We start from the raw sequence: 19,471 nt of genomic DNA on the forward strand, positions 1-19,471 counted from the left end.
GAATATAAATTCATTAAAATTCTGCTTGAGAATGACTTCATGATTTCTACCACATTTTGAATGCAGTTACAAACAGGTAGAAAGCTAGAGAACTTTGAACTCAGTAGTTTCCAAACCTTTAACTTCACTGCTTTGTTTTCAGGATTTACATGAGCCAAAAAGCTTTAATCTGAGTGGCAGGTGTACCATTTCTAATGGGATGAAGTAAACATGTAGGGTCAAAACCTGAAAAGCATCAGATACTTGACTTGGTTTTCACGTAATGCTTTCTTAGAGCTTTTTTGGCAGGACAGTGCACCTTCTGAGCACTGACACTTAATGGTTTAAAATCCTTCATTGTTACTGAATGAGTGCCAATGTAGTGTGCAGGACACTGCAGACTAAGAATTACAGGACACGTTGTCCCGATCTACTGGTCAGGCAAGGATGCACATAATAGCTCCTGAAACTTTAATGTGTGTGCAGCAAATGGGTGAGGTAGATTACAGGAATGAAGCTTGGTAATGTTGAATTCAAAGCAGCATTCTGAAACTGTTCTAACAGACCAGTGAGGGTGATGTTCTGTCCTTAGGCAGCTTTCCTGTGTGGCTTTGGCTAGATACTCCTCATACATTGTCAAAGCTCCTCCAGGACCATTGTTCCCTGTAGTTGACCAAATGCACTGATACCTCAGAAAGTAAGTGATGGGTGTCTTCATCTGTTGCAAGGGGAGTGATGCACTGAACCTCTGAGACGTTTTTGGGTTTTTAAGTGAAAGAAAATCACGATTCCCTCTTGTACTCTTGTAAGGGACTCCACTGTGTCAGCGCCGCTTAATTCAATCACCTTCTGATAGTATTTTATTGGTGTTCAGTCTGCTGCAAATTCAGCTCAGAGCTTTTGGGATCATTGTGTCAAAATCAAGATGGTTTGAAAGGTACTGGAATAGATGTCAAATACTTCTAAAAGACTTCTTTGCATTTTAGTACTCCCCACTCCAGCCTATCCTGTCTCCCTTTCAGGCTTGTTCCCTAGCACCAGTCTCCTCCTCTTTGTACAGAGATGTATTTATAGCTACACTGGTGACTCATTTTTCTGCAATTACACCTACCCGTTTTCCTGCCATGTTCCTCTTCCTCCAGCTTGATTTATGTCACTACCTCCTCCACCTTCAGCCTCATTGATATGCCAAGATAACCAGTCTAGTGGATCTAGCAGCTGCCTTAAGTGCTGTTTTGAGATCTTCCCCATTCCAATGCTTGCTTTGACCAGAAAGAACTTGCCATTACCATTTCATCCCTGGAACCACCTGACTGTACCATGCATACCATTTAACCTGGTCTGAGCAAAGACTTCCTAATCTAACTGGCAGAATGTGAAACTCAAAAGGGGAAAGGTCCAGCTGAAAGGTAAGGCCAGCAAGAGCATCTTACAGGAAGTAAGGGGTCTAGTTAAGAGCTGCCACCCATCTGAGACCTACAGAGTGATGTATTTAGAGGTACAGCAGATTTCTTAATCTGCTGAAAGGCAGCTCATTGTTTGAGAGCTTGATCAGAACTCAGGAACTGTTGGCACTTAGAGCCAGTGTTGGCTCTTTCTTTGCCAGCTTCTCTCTCAAGCACAGTGGTTACATGCAAGTAACATGACACTGAACTGTGCCATAAATCAAATCCCTCCTGATGGGAGAGAATTTTAAAAGTCCTTGCAAGGAGTTTCAAAGATAAAGCAAGACTTTTCCTGGAGTTTCAATGCTGCCGGATAGTTGTTTATTAAGTCTTATCAGAGGAACAGAGCCACCAGTGTGACCCAGGTACAGCATAGAGCACAGAAAGCAGGAGAGAAGTCTCTCTAATTATCAAGATTTACACAGCCTTTTAAAGATATTTTAACCAATAGTTACTAAAAACGTACATTATTTTCATTTTCCTACCAATTACTCAGTAACACGGGCAGGAACTGCGGAATTCTCTATCCAGTCATTCCAAACTACTTTTACTGCAGAACATGGAGTAGTAGAAGAAGGAGAAGTTTTAGAGAACACAACAACCCCATTTTGATATTTTTTACTCTTAGCTATTTACTACAAAGAGAAGACCAAAACCTCTAGATTTTTCACCCTGTGACAATCTTACATAGTAGTCTATCACCTAATTCACACCACTGTATTTTCTAGTTCTTGTCTGATTGTTGGTAATTTTTTCCAAGGTTGGAGGTTGAAACAGTGTTGTTCAGGGGGGTAAGAACCCTTCAAAACAGGCAGAGAAATATTCTCGGCACTCTGGGTTCCTACATAACAGAACGACAGAACCAGTGCTTTGAAGGCCCAATTCCACAGACTCCTGCTTGTATCACATGTTTTCCAGCTTAACTAGGCAAAATGGGTCACTGCTGTATCAGCTGGTGTCTGGAGGGATGAAGAGTAATTGGGAGCTAGAAAAAATGTTGCTGTTGATGACTGGAAACTTGCCATTTCAGTCTGTGGTAAGGAGCCTAATGTCTGCAATGAAAATAATGTAAAGAGGCAAATCTTACCATCTGCTGCTTTTTAATAGTGGTAAAAATGTCCTAATTATCAGTAAATGTCTATTGTACTGTGAATGATCCAGAGCTTTTATTTGGGTTTACAGAGGAAGGAGGATCTTGTTTCGAATAAGAAAACAATGATAAACAGCAGTAAGATTTAGCTCCTTTTCCCCAAAATCCATGAATCTTTAAAGCTCAGTTCTGTTTTCTTAATTAGGTTTTTGTCTTTCTCCCCACTTTATCCTACTGTTTACTGGCATGCTGTTCATCAAAGGATACTCCTGAGAGCCAAATTTACAGCATTTGTTCGTGTGCCTTAAACAAATCCTGTCTGTGGCACAATATTTATAGCCTGTACTTCTGTCAAAAGTAAGGCAAGACCTCCAAGCTTCCTATCAGCAGAGTAATGTAGGGCTAAATTACTTCAGTATCTGTTGATCCCAGACAAGAATCCTGGATAAATATGTTTGATTTAATGTAACATTTTCTTTCTGTTTTCTTTGTGTATCATTTGGTCTTTGCCAGTAATGATAAAGCAACTACCTGAAGTTTGTTGCCACTCTCTCTATTATTACCTTATTACTCTATTGTACCAAATAAAACTTAAATGCTGAGCAATACTAATATCAGCTACAATATCAGTACATCTAAGAGCAATTCAGACTACATATATATGATATTCAGAAACAAAGTATAATTGCTTGTAACGCCTTCACTTAGTAAAAGATTATTCTTGAAAATGTCTTTCATTAATTTCTCTGGCTAGTAGTAATTTGATCTTAAATAATGGGACCTTAGGAGTTGTAGGCTTTCCACAAGTGATGGCACACATCCCAGAGATCTTGCTGATCAAAGTTTATGAAGGGAAGTTCATTTAATGTGACAGCCTGGTGGGAGGGAGCAGGAGGAATAGGTGTCACAAAGGGAGCTGAGGGAGAAGAGAGCCATCATTGACTTCACAAAGTTTAAATTGCACAAAAGACAGACTTGAAAATGTGTCCAAATTGAAGAAAATAAAAATAATGTTAATGTCTTCCCCAGACTATTAATAAGATGTCACCTACATCTTTAAAGCTGACTCTCAGACAGCTCAGAGAAGGAGCTTCCATGAGCTTACAAGAGGTACTCAGGATGGAATACAGACTGAGCCAAGCATGCATGGTAAGCAACAGCTGAGCCTCTTCTCTTTCTCTCCAGCCACAGAGGGGGAGCAGTTTATCAGAGGCTAAAAATTTTATGTAGATTACATCAAGGGTTTATAATGTATAGGTTTTAATTTTCAATATCATCTTTTTGAGTTTGTGAGGCTGTCACTTTTTTCCAGTTTCATGTTATTATATGGAATGCAAAGGACACTACATTAATGATGGTCAGATGGAAATGTAGAAGACTTCTGTTAAAAAAGTATGAAAACATTAATATATAGATAGTTTCATATTTGGATTGTAATTTTAAAACTGGTGTTCTTGAATGGGTTTTCTATTTAAATTACTTAGTCCTCAGTGCCTTAATTCCCAGCAGCAGGGTGCAAATAGTTGTTTATCACTGCCTTTCAAGAGTGTTGTCTATAAAAAAATTTATCACAGCAAGAGATTTTAGTGCTATTTGTACTAAGTGCTGAGTACTTGGATAGCATATGAGAAAGGGATCCTTCCAGTGGAACAGAGCTGCTAACTGAATTATGTGAACAAATGCCTTGCAGGGCTCCCCATGGTATCCTTATTATTAGTTGTGTCACATTTTAAAATAAGGTTTTTATAGGTCCGATTAAATGATTTGCAATGGTTAAAGTAAATACTTAAAGAAGTGAAAATCTGTCTATTTCTGATATGTTCTAATGCCTAACTAAAACTAGTACTGTGGCTCCATTACTAATGAAGCATGCTTAGGGATTTGTTACATTTACCTTTATCAAAAAAGAAGTGGATGTTTACAGGATTCCATTTAACTGCAAAGTGTTCCAAGTATGCAGAATACAGCACAATTCCTGAAGACTAGCCTTTCTCAGAAGAATTCCTGATACTACACACCTTAGACCTATCATGTGAAGCTCTTTAGAAAAAGATCTGAGATGTTACACAGAGAGAGAACGTGGACTGTGCCAAAGTGCCTGATCAGCTACAGGCTGACAGACTGATTCTAAGAGATGTGGCTGCATTTAAGCAAGAAGATAACAGAGCTCTTTAATAAGTAACGACAAAGTAGGCCTAGAAAAGAACAGTACAAGTGGGATTTAACTGAATCTTGAGAACTTGCATTTCAAGCAGAAGTGGGATAGGGAAAGATGGGATAAATAGAATGTCATGTTACAACTTTTTTTTTTTATGATCTTTCAGAAAGGCCATGACTTCTACGAAGGGGTTCGAGCAGGTAAGCATGCACACCAAAAACACTTCTCAAACATAATAATACAGAAATTCACTACTGTGGTGCTTCTTTGGAGATCACTACAAGTGGGTACAGCAACACCTGAGAGAAAACTTCCCAGATTCCCATAGGTTTTGCTTATTGGACTTTTGTGTGGCCAGAATTTATTATTGTTCCAAAGCACAAGAGCCATGTTGTTTCCTTTGTGCGATCTTAGTTCCCTAACACTATTCATCCACCTGGTTTCACCATTTCACATTAAACACTGACAGTACTGAGTACGTGTATCACCGTGTCCAGGCTTAGTGTTGCCACAGAGCTGGTTGAGCCAGCTACACAGTGCTTTAAGACTCAAAATCAAGAACAGCTGTTTGCATAGAAAACAAAGACTTGCTTTCCCCCGTGTCCAGAATATCTCTAAATGGAAGTGTCTGACTATTAAAAAACTATATACATAATGTTAAATAATTCAGCATTTTAAGGCATTGGTCAAGAGAGGTAGTGGTAAAAGTAGAGCAGTGGCTCAGCAAGTTCATCCAGGGGACAGACTTCGAGTCTGTCCTTGATCCTACTGCTGATTCACAGTGCAGTTTGTCAAACCCAAAGTCCCATCTGTTAGGGGCTGTAGCAATTATTTATGTACTGTTCATCACGAGATGAAATAAAGCACAGGCGTTTCTTTTTCCAAGGAGCTTACAGTACAAGGCATTTGGATGGATAACTTTTGGTTGGACTTTTAATTCACACAGTTACATACTCAAGTGTGTATTATCACCTCCTCCTCATTGTTTTATATCTGTCTTTATAAAGCAGTTTAAAAGCCACTTGAGGAATGGATATTAGTTTGAGTATCTGCTATTAGTAACACTGTATTAAAGATAGCCTGGGGTGAGAGATGCAAAATTTATTCATACAGCATGAGGAAAGTTTCTGATTTTAATTAATTAGTCTTTAGCACTTATTAGCAGACACTCCTTTGAAGAATTTACCACGTGTTGAGAAGTGGCTTTCATTATGTTGGTAATGGGGACAAGGATATCTTAAAATTATTATTCCTGGGATGTATTCTAAATCAGCAAATAAGCTGCTGAAATGTAGTTATTCAGGAAGTGACAAACTCCAAGTCTGAGAGTCTGAGGAACACCAACTGAATTTCTCCTTGTAAGGCACAAGGTCGTGAAACCATCTGGGACTGCGGTACAGTACAAAAGCAAATCCCTTGTCAGTATGGCCAGGAAATACACAAACTCATTGTAAAGAGAGAAGCTGCAACAACAGCAGTTGGGAAACTTCTCTTTTATGTAGGATGATGTAGCAAAAGTTTTAGCTATATCAGGGGAAGAAAAAACAAAACCTTGAAAAATGCAACTGCGCTGAGGAGATTGCTTGTATTAATAATTTGTTCATGAAGCAATTTTGTTTTCTGCTTAGTGCATAGATCTTGTTCTCAGATTTTCAGTCTTAGGATTGTTTCTCATTTCAGAGGAGTGTAGAGTCTGACTCAAGATCACTTTTGTAGTTGGGTCTAATTTCATAAAAATCATTATCCATCAATGTGCTGAGCATCCTTTTTAATAGGAAGGGAGATTATTAAGTATTTCAACCAGCCATTGTGAATAAAAATGATAAAAGTGTTAAGTATTAGCTTTTTCTTTCTTAAAGCATTACATTACAAGCATTTAAGAGCCAGCTCTTGACCCACTCTACCACAAAAAGATTTACCACCAAAAGAAGTTGAGTTACAACAATCAGATTTTAGTTTAAGAATGTTTTTCAGCAGCCAATGGCCACAGGTCAGGTTTTAATAATACCTTTCATCTGCTTCAAACCATAATTTTAAAGGGCATGCTAGGGAGTAGTTTAAAAGCTTTTTAAACCTGCTTTGACCTGAGGTCAATATTTTTTTTTTTTTAGCCGGTTTTCTTTCAACCTGAAAATCTGCTGTGGCAAACAATCTTCCCTGTTTATGATTCTTGTGATTGGAGCTATTAAAGAAAAGCCAAAACCCTTAAAGCATAAAACACATGGATCATATTTCATCAACATTTTCCCATAAAATAGTAAATGTGGGCTTGGAACACATTAGGTATCAATTTTTCACCTTGATTAATAGAATAAAACTAAGAAATGCATAGGTCTGGGTAGCTGCCAAGAATTGTTTTTCAAATCTTACTGCCTAAGAAAAGTGGCCATTTTTGGAGTCAGTGCTCAAACACATCCAGGTAGGATACAGTCTCAGCAGCAAATCTCAGGGACAAATACCTGTTAAAGCACCCTCCTAACTCTTTGTGCAGAATGTGCACTTGAAATGAAATTGTAAAGGTCTTCTACATCTTGCTGATCCTGCAAAGATGATATTTCTGTGCAGCTTCTGCCACCTCCCCTGCAGTGCTGGCAGATGTGAGCTGTACCCTGGGCACCCCAGGGCCCTGCACGAGTTCAGAGATTTTATGGCAGCAAACAGAATGCCAGGGACTTGGAAATATCAGCGTTTTGACTGTGCTGAAGGAAGCTCAGCAACAGAGCACTAACTGAAGTCTGGTAAAGTCACTACTACTGAACAGAGGGGTTTAGGATTTTGATTAAAAAAAGGTGAAACAAAAGAACAAACCCTTAACATGATGTCTGTGCTCAGTTACTTTTATCATAATGAATTTCCCTTAGCCTACCTTAGAAGTCTTCAGAATTTTTATTCTGTTCTTGTAATGATTGATCTCAACCTGGAGAGATACAAAATATAAAGAAGTCAATGCAGAAAGGGAATATTTTCATGATACTACTAGAAAACAAGTATTTTGACTCACACAAGATTAAAGACTTCACAGGAGAGACCATTATGAGCATTCAGCTTATCCACCAGAGTAAAACTGGCCACAGATCCAAACAGAAGGATGAACCTGAATAGACAGCAGCACCCTGGAGTGGAGAACTGGCAGCACTTACTACAGCATAGCAGAGGTGAAGCTCTGGTAACATACACATGGACACTTTCTCCTCTTTAATTTAAAGCATCTCTAATCAGCATTGGCTTTTGTGCATAACAGTTTAGACTGTTTTGGCTGGACTGTGAACTTCAACTAAAATTGAAGAAAATCAGTAGATAAGTACTACTCCAATGGAATAAATACAGTTGATTTGGGACAGTTACATCATTTGACCCAAGCCAATCAATGGTTTCACCATGTTCAGAAATAACTTGGAAGATCACAGCTTTTCAGTAAGTTACCCAGTTGAACGACAAAGTAAAAGCACTCTCTACAGGACATTTCTTTTAAAGAATTGTCCTCATGGATTCTGTCTTCTGTGGAATTGCAGTTTCTGTCCATATAATGGGTTACTTTCTACAATCAGTTTGTTTCTAAGGAGTCCTTAGTTCCCTATTTGCAACTAAATGGATGTGGGACTCTGATTTGCCTTGCTCTTTAGGGATGTAAGCTGAAGAGTTGTGATACCTATATGCCTTCAGCTACAGAAATATTAATTAGTGCCATTTCCATTTGAATAGTGTTTATTTTCTAACCACTCTCAACCATTGGTTAAAGACAGAATAGTTAAAGAGAAGTTTTCAAGTCACATTTTTTACTACAAGTTGGTAGGCAGGCCACAATGCCTGTTTTTTTGATAAGCACAATCTTTAGGTAGGTATTCTTTTCACTGTAAAATTCCACCCCCTTGCACCTTCCTCATCTTGGATATTTCTAGTTCACTCAATAAGAACAAAGTTTAGTAAAACATAACTTACCCAAAAATAGCTGTTATTCTTTGAAATATCTGGTCTCCGTGAGTGTCATAGTGCACCTGCCTTTAGAACCATCCTACTCTAAACTCTTTGTCAGAAAACAAACAAATAAAGACCATTCTCAGGAGAGAAATTTGAAATATGCTCCCTCTTCCCGCCCATCCTCTCTTACATGCTGTGGGCTGTGTTGGTCAGGAGGTTGCTGATTTCACTCACCTGAAGAGAATGTGTGTCGTGAGGAGTGTTGGGCAGTCAGTGCATTGTAGAGAGCCACAGTTCTTACAGTTGCTCTTTTTTAAATGATAAAAATTTCACATTTTCAATAACACTTTTATGGGTTTCTTAAAGCCTGAAAGGTACTTGGAAGGATGCTCTGGAGTTCCATTCATACTGGTCATTTTTACACACAAATAAACTCCCTCTTGTATTGTTTGCTAATGCAGCTGTTGCTGGCATGCCTTTGAAATTCCTGTGATACAGGGAATGTTTTTTGGGATTGGCATTTTCTTGTTAGCCTTTTACATGTGATTCATTCAGTGATGGTTTTTATCTTCAGTCGTGTATTTCCCAGGATACAGCATAAAGTCTGTATACTAAGATCATACAGATTGTCACAGTTAAATCTACCCAGGCCTCAGTATCTGTCAGTATTTACAAATAAACACTCTTGGTTCCCACAGAGATACTCTGCTTTAGTCCTTCCTCGTGAGTTATTTCATTATTAGTTTACATGATGTGTTTAAATTCGTTTTAGGCACTTAGCACCACTGAGTCATCTCTTGTACTCTCCCAAGAGTCAGATTTTGCACAGAGCTGTGAAAGCCTTGTCCCAAAGTAGCATCATAATGTACTGTTCCAGGTTCCCATGAAGGAGTGTAAGTCAGCAAAGAGTGGCAGGTCTAACTAAACCACCAATTTCAGGTCTATTCCTTCAATACTTCTGAAGTGATGCACTGTTCCTTGTATCATCCCAGATACATCTCTGGACAGGTCACAACTCAGGAATTCTTATCAGAGTAGAAATACGCGTGTTACAAAAACTCTGCCTTCTCCAGAGCACATGGATTTGTCTTCCCCATGTAACCACTGTGGTGATCTGTCTTGATGCAACCTTAAGTCATTTTAATTAGAGGAAGTTTACAAGTAACTCTGGTGTTTCTCTATTCCACCTGACAGTGCTGATTGACAAAGACCAGTCCCCCAAATGGAACCCAGCTGCTCTAGAAGAAGTCAGCGATGAATTTGTGGACAACTGTTTTAAACCACTGGGAAACGATGATCTCAGGCTGTAAAGATCAAAGCTAGTGACATCTTATCTATCTGCTTAGTTCTGTGATACAAAAATTTATAGCAGTGTGATCAATTTTGACAAGACTTTTTTAGCTAGCCTGACATTCACAAGGCTTTTTTCTGTTGTTTTTTTTTTTTTTTTTCATTCAGGAACATTCTCTATAATGAGAAAATAATTGTATCTCTGGTTAATAATGGGAAAAATCACTTCAAGGCAAATTGTTATTTTTACTGCTTTACACAGTGATTAACATTTACTTTTTTGCATCAGCTCTTAGTTTAAGAGGAGCCCTTGGGGAAAGAGCACAGTGAAGGGGTGACCTAATAAGCAAAAAGTCAAGAGGCCTTTTGTGTTCTTGGCTCTGTCACTGATCTGGTAAATTGGTATTGTGCCTCAGATTCTTCTGTATACAATGAAAATAAAATATGGTTAAACCTTTAATGTAGTCAGAGCTACAAAGGAAAATGCAACACAGAATTCATGGTGTTAAATACCCTTTTAAATAAAAGCTCAGACTGATACATTATTAGTCTAAGAAATTGTTCTGTTGATTTAACGTTTGGTCATTTTTCAGCCTTGCTGTGTGATGTAAACGTTTCAAATGTGATAATGTTGCCAGAGCCTAGAGCACATTTCTCTTTGCTTGTATAGCCCATTTTTTTAAATGGCATTAAGTCTGATTCGACTGCATAATCAGTTTTTCACGATTTCACAAAATTGCTGGTTTTTCTTGGTCTTACAGTGGTGAAGAAACAAATGCCTCAAAGCTTGCTGTGAACACCAAGCAGCACATTTCCTGTGCATTCAAGGTGGCTGGGTTCTGATAATACATGAGGTTATATGACATAACCAGAACCCCTTGATACAAGTATTTGTGAGTGGGAAATTATTTTTTCTATTGTGTATGCAACACACAGCTACCAATCTTTCTTCAACATTACGCCTTCTTCTTTATGCTTCATCAGTTCACGTTATCAGTGCTTCTTCCTACTTATTTCTACACTTACAGGCAGGTCACAAGTACAAATTTTGGCTTCTCTGAAGACTAAAGAAAACTTCTGTTCAAATGCCATAGTCAGTAACCAGCACTGGGGAGTCAAAAAGTCAGAGCTGCAGCAGAACCATTATGGAGTTTTCAACAGTGGGCAGTTTTTATTACCAACAGCAATGCTCTACAATGGTTTAAGGCTCCTTCCTTTCCAGGAGCTGTTGCCTGGAAACACAGTCCAGGAAATTCAGGCATCAAGGTGAACTACCAGAGTGACTTTCAAAAAATCAGAGGTGAGCAAATGGAGAACTAAATCAAGAAAAAATGGCACTTGCTTTGTCACTGGAGTCTTGTAAAATAAATTCGTTAAAATTTCAGCTGCAAGTTTATGTTACCATGGACATGCTTGTTATGGGACTGTCCTTGAGTTTAGCTCCAAAAGTAATTGAGATTTCATTAATACCTTCAGGGTAATTCTGAAAATATCACTTGACTTTCTACCTCAAGCTGGTTCCGTAAGAAGTACAAAGCTTCCCCTGTATTTTTAAAAACCTTTGCATGTTTTACATTCATAAACAATTGCTATTTTTAAAAGATTGGTTAACTCCATTGTTTTTGTATAAATGGAGCAGTCTTCAGCCAACTGTATTTAATGAAAAACACAGTAATTCCCAGGGAGTAGGGATCATGTCTCCGCTGATTGTAAATGACTTACACGATTTCAGGAAGAATATACTTCTGAATTAAAAAACTTTGATTTGCATGTTCAGTTGCTTCCAGAATTTATGTGAACAGGAATTATCCCAAGCTCAAGGTAATGAGATCTTGTCTAATCTGTGCAATCTTGTGTTTTTTTCAAATAAAAGGCATAAAAGCAGATGGTAAGTTGAATTTTATTTGGTCCACAAGAAAATATTTTCCACAAAAAATATTGTAAAAATATATTGTAGTGTGTTTTATTTGGGAATACTGATGTGCCTTACTCCAGAAACGTCAACTTTACAAAGTTGTGCTGCAGTTAATGTATTTTGAACCATTATTAGAATATCAAGTCAGTCATATCATATCCACTCAGATTAATCTTGTTTCCTGGAGAATATATAAAGCAAATATATTTTTAACTCCTAAATAGAAGTAAACAGTTTTGCAGAGTATGCCAGTCCCAAACTGGAGTGCCTTTATTACACAAAATCAAGTCAAAGAATCAATGGTAACTTAGCTGGAAACCCACTGTCAGTGGCTCTATGACACTGTAGCACAGCTTAGCATAATCTGAATTTATGAAGGTAAAGAAGTCTTTATTTTTACACTGTATTAGTATTATGCCTATTAAACGTACAGCAGAGCTCTGGAAAGAGATCTTCCTCAATCTCTCACCAGACTGTAGTACTGAACACATTTATTTTCTGTTGGGGTAAGTGCATTATTTATAAGGACAGCATCCCGTAAAAGAGATGATTTTCCTGGTGAGAAGCCCTCTCCCTGTTGTTTGCAAGCTTGTTTGCTTTCCATTTGCTGCATGCCTTTCCTGATGTGCCAATGTCATGGAAAGCATCATAAACCAGCTGGAATTGCACTTGGGGCCATTCTGAAGCTGCTGTAAACTTCAGGCACCAGTGAGGGCTGAGGTTGGTGGCTGCAGGTGCGGAACTGGTTGGGCCACCAAGCAGGTGCTGAGTCACCCTATGGGCAGCTGCGGGGGCAGGCAGGGCAGCCACCCCTCGCTGCAGCTCCTCCACATGGGAGTGGTCCTTGGGGCATGTTCAACGTGCCTGGGTAACTTGCTCCTCTGGGGAAATTCCAAGTGCTGATCAGAACGGACGCTGTGATGGAACCTTAGGCTGCTTTAGAACTCTGCCTGCTGTTGGAGCGTGCAGTGGCAGCCTGCCAACGGGGAAGCTGCTTTCAAAAGTGCATCTGATCTTCCTGAAGAGCGTAAAAAAAATGTGCATCTGATATGCCTGAATGGCGTCAGATGCTAAGGCTACATCCAGAGGAAGGGTTTGAGACAGGCAACAGGATGCACTGCACCACCCCCTCCCCGTGGCAACTGCCAGGGTCTCTGTACAGAGCCAGGGCAGATCCACCTAAAGGTGCTCTGGAAGTGAGTGCAGTTTTCTACCTGCTCTTCATCTGCCTGGCCAACAATGGCTATGGAGCTTTGGCTTTTTATTTAGTTACTGTGGTTTAGCAGTGTTAACATTCTCAAGTCCAGACTCATCTTAGAAAGGTTGGCCCTTTTTTTCTTTTTTGTAATAAAGCTTTATTTTAGCTAGAATAAGAATAGGAAATAGGAAAAGGAATCTTTTTTCATACTCTGGTTAAGCAATATCCAATTGATATGTACTGACTTGATCAGTGTTTTGGCTTTGCTTTCTAACACACTAATATGGAGATATTTTAGAGCAAACAGAGTATGATCTCATGTTTTATATGCTGTAGAACTTGAAGGAATGTCGCTGTTAACAGGAGAATTTAAGTGAACCATAAAACCTTAGTCCCACTTTGCAAATGGCTTTGCAGATGACTATGTAACTTCAAAGAGGACGACATTACAGCATAAGCTGATTGTGTTCCCTATTCCAGCAAAAGCCTGAGAACAGCCTTAATAGCAGGTCACTGGGAATCGAGTCTGCTCACTGGGATTTAATGGCAGCCTTGTGCTGTGTCACAGAGAAGCATTTTTCACCCTTTATTCCTGATAAACCCACTTCCCCATATAGGTGAATTTCAAATACCTAGGTTTGTGTCACAACATTTGCAAAACAGCTCAATTCATAGACTGTCTTATGTCGGGGAATAAGCTAAAACCAGCAATTGACATGGTCCTCTTTCTGCTTGGTTCCCATTGCTTGAAAAATCATGCTTTGTATCATTTACTAGAACTACATGTACCTTTTAAAAATAGTAACAGCTTCGAGCCAGTATGGAAAGCATTTCTCTATAAAATGAAAGCAAAATGGAAAGCACTTTGATCTCAAAAAAGGAACTATGTCTTTTAAACTGGGCATCACAGAAAAATGAACAAACAGGTGGTAAAAGCCAGGCTGTTAGAAGGCCTTCACTTTGTATAAAACGTCAGCAACATTGTACCTTTAGGATGAATAGGAGAAATTCATCCAAGTCCTGATCTGTCAAATGCCAGCTGTGAGTGCAGAGGGTCAGGCTGCGAGTCCTGGGCAAGCAGGGAGCAGTGTGTGGATGCAATGGGGGAGGAATGCAGCCCTTGAGCTTTGGGCCTAAGGCTTAGTTCCTAACTCTGCCTTCAGAGCACTGCTCAGGGCTGGGGCTCCCGTAGCTCCTACTAGCATTGCCACAAACAGGTTTTCCAACTGGGAAGCAGCAGCCTACAGAAGCTGAAGGAAGATGTCCCAAGGGTGGTACTTCAGAGAGGAATTTCAGTGTAATGCAGCCACAGTTCCCATGAAACAAATTGTCCTAAAGCACTGCCACACCTCTGAAGGTTCATTTCACCAGTTACCCATTTGCACATCTCTCTGGGTTACAGTAAAACAACAAAACCAAATCCTCCCAAACCAGCACCCTAACACAAAAAAAACCCCCCAAACAAAACCAAAAAACCAAGCAGCTTTGGTCTGAACACAGCGACCAGATGTCATTAACCTATCTTACTGCAGGATTTTAGAGACAAGCTCTCATGCATTTACAGAAGCATCTGTTAATGATAACGCACTGCTTATCAACACTGGCATGTTTTTCTCTGGTTCACTTCAATGGAAGGTGAATAGCATCATCATCCATATGGTTGCCTGAACACCACTTGGGTTTACAAAGCACTTCTCATCACCTTCATTATTTTATGGTATTACAGATTTAGTTAGGTCACAGAATCCAAAGTAAAATTTATCATAGCAGTAACCTTTGCTACATGCAGACCTTGATTTCACTTTAGCAAAACGCAGACAAATTCACCAAGCACAGAGAGTTCATCTCACCTATAGACAAACCACTCATCTTTTATGCAGAACATAGAAATAATCCACGTTTTGTCCACTGTAGCAGTGCTTGTAGAGGTGCAGGGCAGCCACAGTCTTCCTATCCTCTTTTTAACACTAATTTCTGGTCACATCCAACACATACAAAGACAGAGTATACTCAACATATGGCTGACAACAAATGACACTTGATGAAATAGGTTCTACTGCAATCCAATTAGTTTGTTAGCAATCTGCGTTAAAAGGCAAATTTTCTCCCTGCAAACACCTCCCCACAGTGATGCTCAGAGGACAGCTTGGGGTGCTTTGTCTGCACTGGTGCCACGCAGAGCACTCGCAGGCGGGCCAGGCTGCGGGAGGGCTCAGGGCACGTCGCTCTCGATGAAGGGGATGTCGCTGTACTTGCTCTCGGTCACCGCCCACTGCTTGACCGCCTGCTCCAGGATCTCGCGCGACAGCCGCTGCGCGTAGTCCAGCACGACAGCGCTCGAGGGGCCCTTCTCCTCCGCCTTCACTGCCAGCAGCGACGACTTCTCCCCAGTGCACCCTTCGCTGCCTCCCCCGATCCTTTCATCCTGGACGGCATTGGACCCTTGGAAGGCAGCCTTGGATTTGATGCATCCCATGGTACATTGGAAAATGCAGCTGCAAAATTCAGTTCAACAGCATGTTTTGATAACCTGGAAGCAGTTCCCTCGTTCGATGCAGGGTTGCTGCTTCTTGCCAGTGCCTCCAGTTATTTTCAAAGTACAGAACATCTCCTTTTGTGCTTCTTCTGAAGAAATCTGTCAAAATAGTGTTTCATATAAAGGCAATAAATAGTTTACCATTCTCAGTGAGCTCAAAGGAAACCTAAATTCACTACAGGCGCTTGTAGAAGCGGCTTAAATAAATCTCTGCCCAGTGTGCGTAAAATGTTTTTATCGGTAACATCCATCTACTACAAGTAGGCAAAGTTTGACCTGAATTCGCGCTGCCTTTGAACGCAATTCCCAGTACAGGATGTAAGCCATCTAGGAATGGAAAGGTCTTAGGGAAAAAATAAAGTCTGTTTCTTCCAAGCTGATAATGCATTGCTCTTCTCCTGAAACTGCAAACAAATACTGTTTAGCTCCAGGGACTGCTGCTGCTGCTGGAAATAAACACCAAAACCACCCCACAGAAGCACCACACAACCACCATAACCAGAGTTCTGTGTCATGGCTGTCACACGCCCTCTGGGCACGATGACACTAATTCCCAGTGTCATTCTGCTGTTGCTCAAGGAGGCTTGAGCAGGGCAGCCACCAGAAGGTATTCACAAGGAACAAGAGCTGTTTTTGTTTCCAGAGCTCTTCTCACTAGAGCAGAACAACTCTACATCTAGAGAAGGGAGACTGACAAATGAAACACCTGATAGGGTCCCTTTCAACTCCTCAAGATCCAGAACTGGTTGACTCCAAATTCTGGTGTATGGATTTTTGTTTACTGGCCTACAAAGCTGTTTCTGGGGCTACTTTCTCTCCGCAGGCAAAGCAGAATCTCACGATATGCCTGACTTTGCTTGGCATGCACTTACCCACTTATCAGAGTTAACAGACTGCCAGCCAAAATAAAGACTGCGCAGCACAGAAACCAACTGTTCCCTACAGCTTCACCCAATGACGTTGTGCTAAGGTCAGCCAAAGTTAAAGATTTTTTGTAAATAGCCTTTGAAAATATAATCATGGCAAAGATGTTAAGCCTTATTTATTTTCTTTATACACAGGAGGAAATAAGGGCTCCAATCCAGTAACCTGATCACAAGCAAATATTTGCAGAGGAAATCAATCCCATTTGCAGGCAAATAGTGCTTCACAGGTAGGATGGGACTTCCAGGTCTAGCAGCTGACTCAGGAGAACCAGATTCCTGGGACAAGCTCCTCTCCTCTCTTTGCTGGTTGATAAAAACCATTGCTACCTGTTTGTAGGGCTGAAGTGCAACAGAGAAGGGGTGGCTGGTGCTCCTGGCAGGAAGTCAGCCCTAAAGGGCTTCAGAAACCACAAAGTCCACACAAATGTTTTTACACCTTTAGCTTTGTACCAGTACATTCCAGCATTGTAGAGAAACATTTGTAAACCACTTCAGTGAAGTTCAGCGAGTCTCTTTTGTGCACACTCACCTGCTGCAGCACGTGCCCAGTGCTTTGGGGCAGGCACTGTAGTTCACAGGCCTGTAACACAAACCCTGCTGCCAAGGGCTGACCTCCACTTGCAGTTTTACCCTACACAGAAGAGAGCCAAGCTATCAGGTTTTTATTCCTATAACTTATCATGAAATGAGTAAAGACTGGATGAATAACTTGTCATTAAATGAGGAAACAGCAGGATTCCCTTCACTGCACAAGAAACTACATTTATCCCTATGGAGGTTCGTACCTACGTCTATCCATCACATACACTGACCAAACTGAACGTGCCTACAGACCAGAGGCCAAGGAGATGCCTGAAAGCAATTCAGACAGCTAAATAATTCAAAGCTTTAATAGTAACATCTTGTGCATGTCTAATTTCAATATTTACCATTAATAAAACATTAATACTAATCACTTCGCCTTGCTCTTCTGGACAAATATGTAGTTCCAAGTATATGGTAAAGAATCACTAACAGCAGGTACCACCCAGCACTGCTGATACCTGAAAGCTGCAGTCTTGATCCAGCCAAGGTAATGCACAGCTTCAGTGTGTTTTTATCAGAGTTTATCCCTGACACTTTCCTTAAAATAGACAATTTGAATTTTTTACGCAAGTTTGGAGCTCTAGTTTTTAATTTGGGATTTTGGGTTTTTTTGGGTTTTTTTTTGAGCTTTATAATGGAGGCCTGATAAATAGAAGCCAGCTTTAGTTAGTATTTCATCAGTGCTTTAATGTTTTCCTTGTGCAAGTGGAGATTTCTGTTAGGGAACACCAGCAGATGAGTTAGTGTCTAATGGAAAGGACAGAATGTGAGTAGAGAGAGGATAAACATCGCCTAAAGCAGGTAGGGAGAAATTCCCTAAGGTCAGCATCTTCCTCTGCAGAACCTACCACCTCTGCCTCTTCATTTGGGCCAAGTCAAACATTTGTGGGACTGTCCTACACAGAGCACAAGGTGGGCTCCAGAGCTTGCAGACAGCAAGGCACACAATACAACTCAACTGTTCCAAATCAGTTGAGCTTCAAAGTTACCGATCTTAGTTTAAATTCTTGCCTGTTGCTCATTTCAGTCTTTACAGAGCTCAGTACTTTCCAAGCCACTGCAGTGAGTGTTACAGTTTGCTTGGTCTACTGGAGTTAATAATTGTTGGCACAGAAATGATTGCAAATGAAGCTGCCCTCAACCTTCTGGCTGCTTTCTTGTTTCCTGACAGCCCTTGCCTGCACATACACAGTGAAGTGCTGTTTAAATCCTCTGTGCCTAACTCATCTCCAGAGTCTTAAGTTCTGACAAGGATTTTAACATCTCTACCTTTCCTTGCAATGCTCGTACCCCAAGAGAAGAAAAACCCCAACAAATTAAACCAGCTCGTTTCACTCCCAGCACAATGTTTCATCCAGTAACTGCACAAGGCAAAGTTGTGTGATAAGAGCCTGTTTCTCTCAGTGCCCAAGCTCTGCTCTGTGGCCAGTTGTGCCCCAGACACCACTGCATAGATGGTTTGGGGCTCAGGCCAAGAGCTCTGCAGCACAGTTGCTCACATGACAAAGCTGCTGGGCTTAGCTGGAGCCAGAGGTCAGTGAGCTCAGCTTGCTCTGCTCGCTCTCAACCAGGAGCTAAAGCAGCACCATCACAAACCAGAACTCATCTTCTCTTTTTAGAGACAGATTTTACAGTAGGTGAAATGCTGATTTATTCATCTGAAAAATACAGGCTCCTAGTTGTGCTCAATTTTACTGGATGTACAGTCAAAATGTTTTTTAAGGCTTCATTTCACTTCAACATGACAAACACTGTATTAGTTTCAGGACAGTCCTAAAAACAATCAAGTCCGTATTGGAATTGGAAGTTCACAAGGATAAGTTCAGGTGTTGTTTCACCTATTACATTATTTACTGTGGTAATACAAAGAGAGAGAAAATATTGAGGGGGTGGTAGCTGAACTCACCTGGCATGTGAGGGCTAAGAGGTCTCTTTGCCAGCCTGGCAAAGTGTTTCCTGCCAAGATAAGTTCATTTCTAACTACTGAAGGAAACAAAACAATGGTGAAAGGATGCCTGCAATTCACTCTTAGACAATATAAAATACAGGAAAAAAAGCATTAATCATATAACTGCCATTTTTAAAAACAAATAGGATTTTTTAAAGACTTAATCAATAAAAATAATTGCAAAAAGGTAAATGTGAAATATCAAAAAATAAGGGTTCTATTGGCCTCTGCAATACACCATCATATGATGAAAACAGGCAGAAGAGCAAGCGTTTTGCTGTTATGCAACATCTGTAGCCATCATAAGCAAGTAAGTTCCTGCTGCCATTTAAATATTTTCCACCCATAAGAACATCAGAAAAAAATCTTGAAGTTCACTATTATGCTATGAGAAACTGCTTTCTGCAACACTTTCTGTTACAGCAGCCACCGGATTAAAAATAAGTCATAGTTTTCAAAATAGCTTCAAAATGTGCAGCTCTG

The 19,471-nt window shown here is 40.2% G+C and overlaps 2 protein-coding genes across 10 annotated transcripts in view; one reads left to right on the top strand and one right to left on the bottom strand.

The window, feature by feature from the left end:
• The window catches only part of HIBCH (3-hydroxyisobutyryl-CoA hydrolase), a 41,558-nt gene extending 29,792 nt beyond the window's left edge, over window positions 1-11,766 (top strand). The window contains exons 12-14 of the mRNA XM_008630134.2: window positions 3,544-3,663; window positions 4,839-4,872; window positions 9,785-11,766. Of these exons, the coding sequence (XP_008628356.1) occupies window positions 3,544-3,663; window positions 4,839-4,872; window positions 9,785-9,900 (270 nt within the window). The 3' untranslated portion in view covers window positions 9,901-11,766. The remainder of the gene's footprint in view (window positions 1-3,543; window positions 3,664-4,838; window positions 4,873-9,784) is intronic.
• A 1,367-nt stretch (window positions 11,767-13,133) lies between these two features.
• CUNH2orf88 (chromosome unknown C2orf88 homolog) overlaps window positions 13,134-19,471 on the bottom strand; it is a 39,457-nt gene continuing 33,119 nt past the window's right edge. For 2 of the 9 annotated variants that reach the window (XM_017728887.1, XM_017728881.1), the window contains 3 exons: window positions 18,947-19,023; window positions 16,985-17,086; window positions 13,134-15,628 (listed from right to left, as the gene is read on the bottom strand). In XM_017728887.1, coding sequence (XP_017584376.1) covers window positions 15,206-15,469 — 264 coding nt within the window. In that variant the 5' untranslated portion in view covers window positions 15,470-15,628; window positions 16,985-17,086; window positions 18,947-19,023 and the 3' untranslated portion in view covers window positions 13,134-15,205. Of the gene's footprint in view, window positions 15,934-16,984; window positions 17,087-18,946; window positions 19,024-19,471 lie in introns of all 9 variants that reach the window. The other 7 variants (XM_017728892.1, XM_017728863.1, XM_017728859.1 and 4 more) reach the window with 7 other exon arrangements.

This window comes from Corvus brachyrhynchos, unplaced genomic scaffold, assembly GCF_000691975.1.
Source record: "Corvus brachyrhynchos isolate BGI_N302 unplaced genomic scaffold, ASM69197v1 scaffold370, whole genome shotgun sequence".
Classification (NCBI taxonomy): domain Eukaryota; kingdom Metazoa; phylum Chordata; class Aves; order Passeriformes; family Corvidae; genus Corvus; species Corvus brachyrhynchos.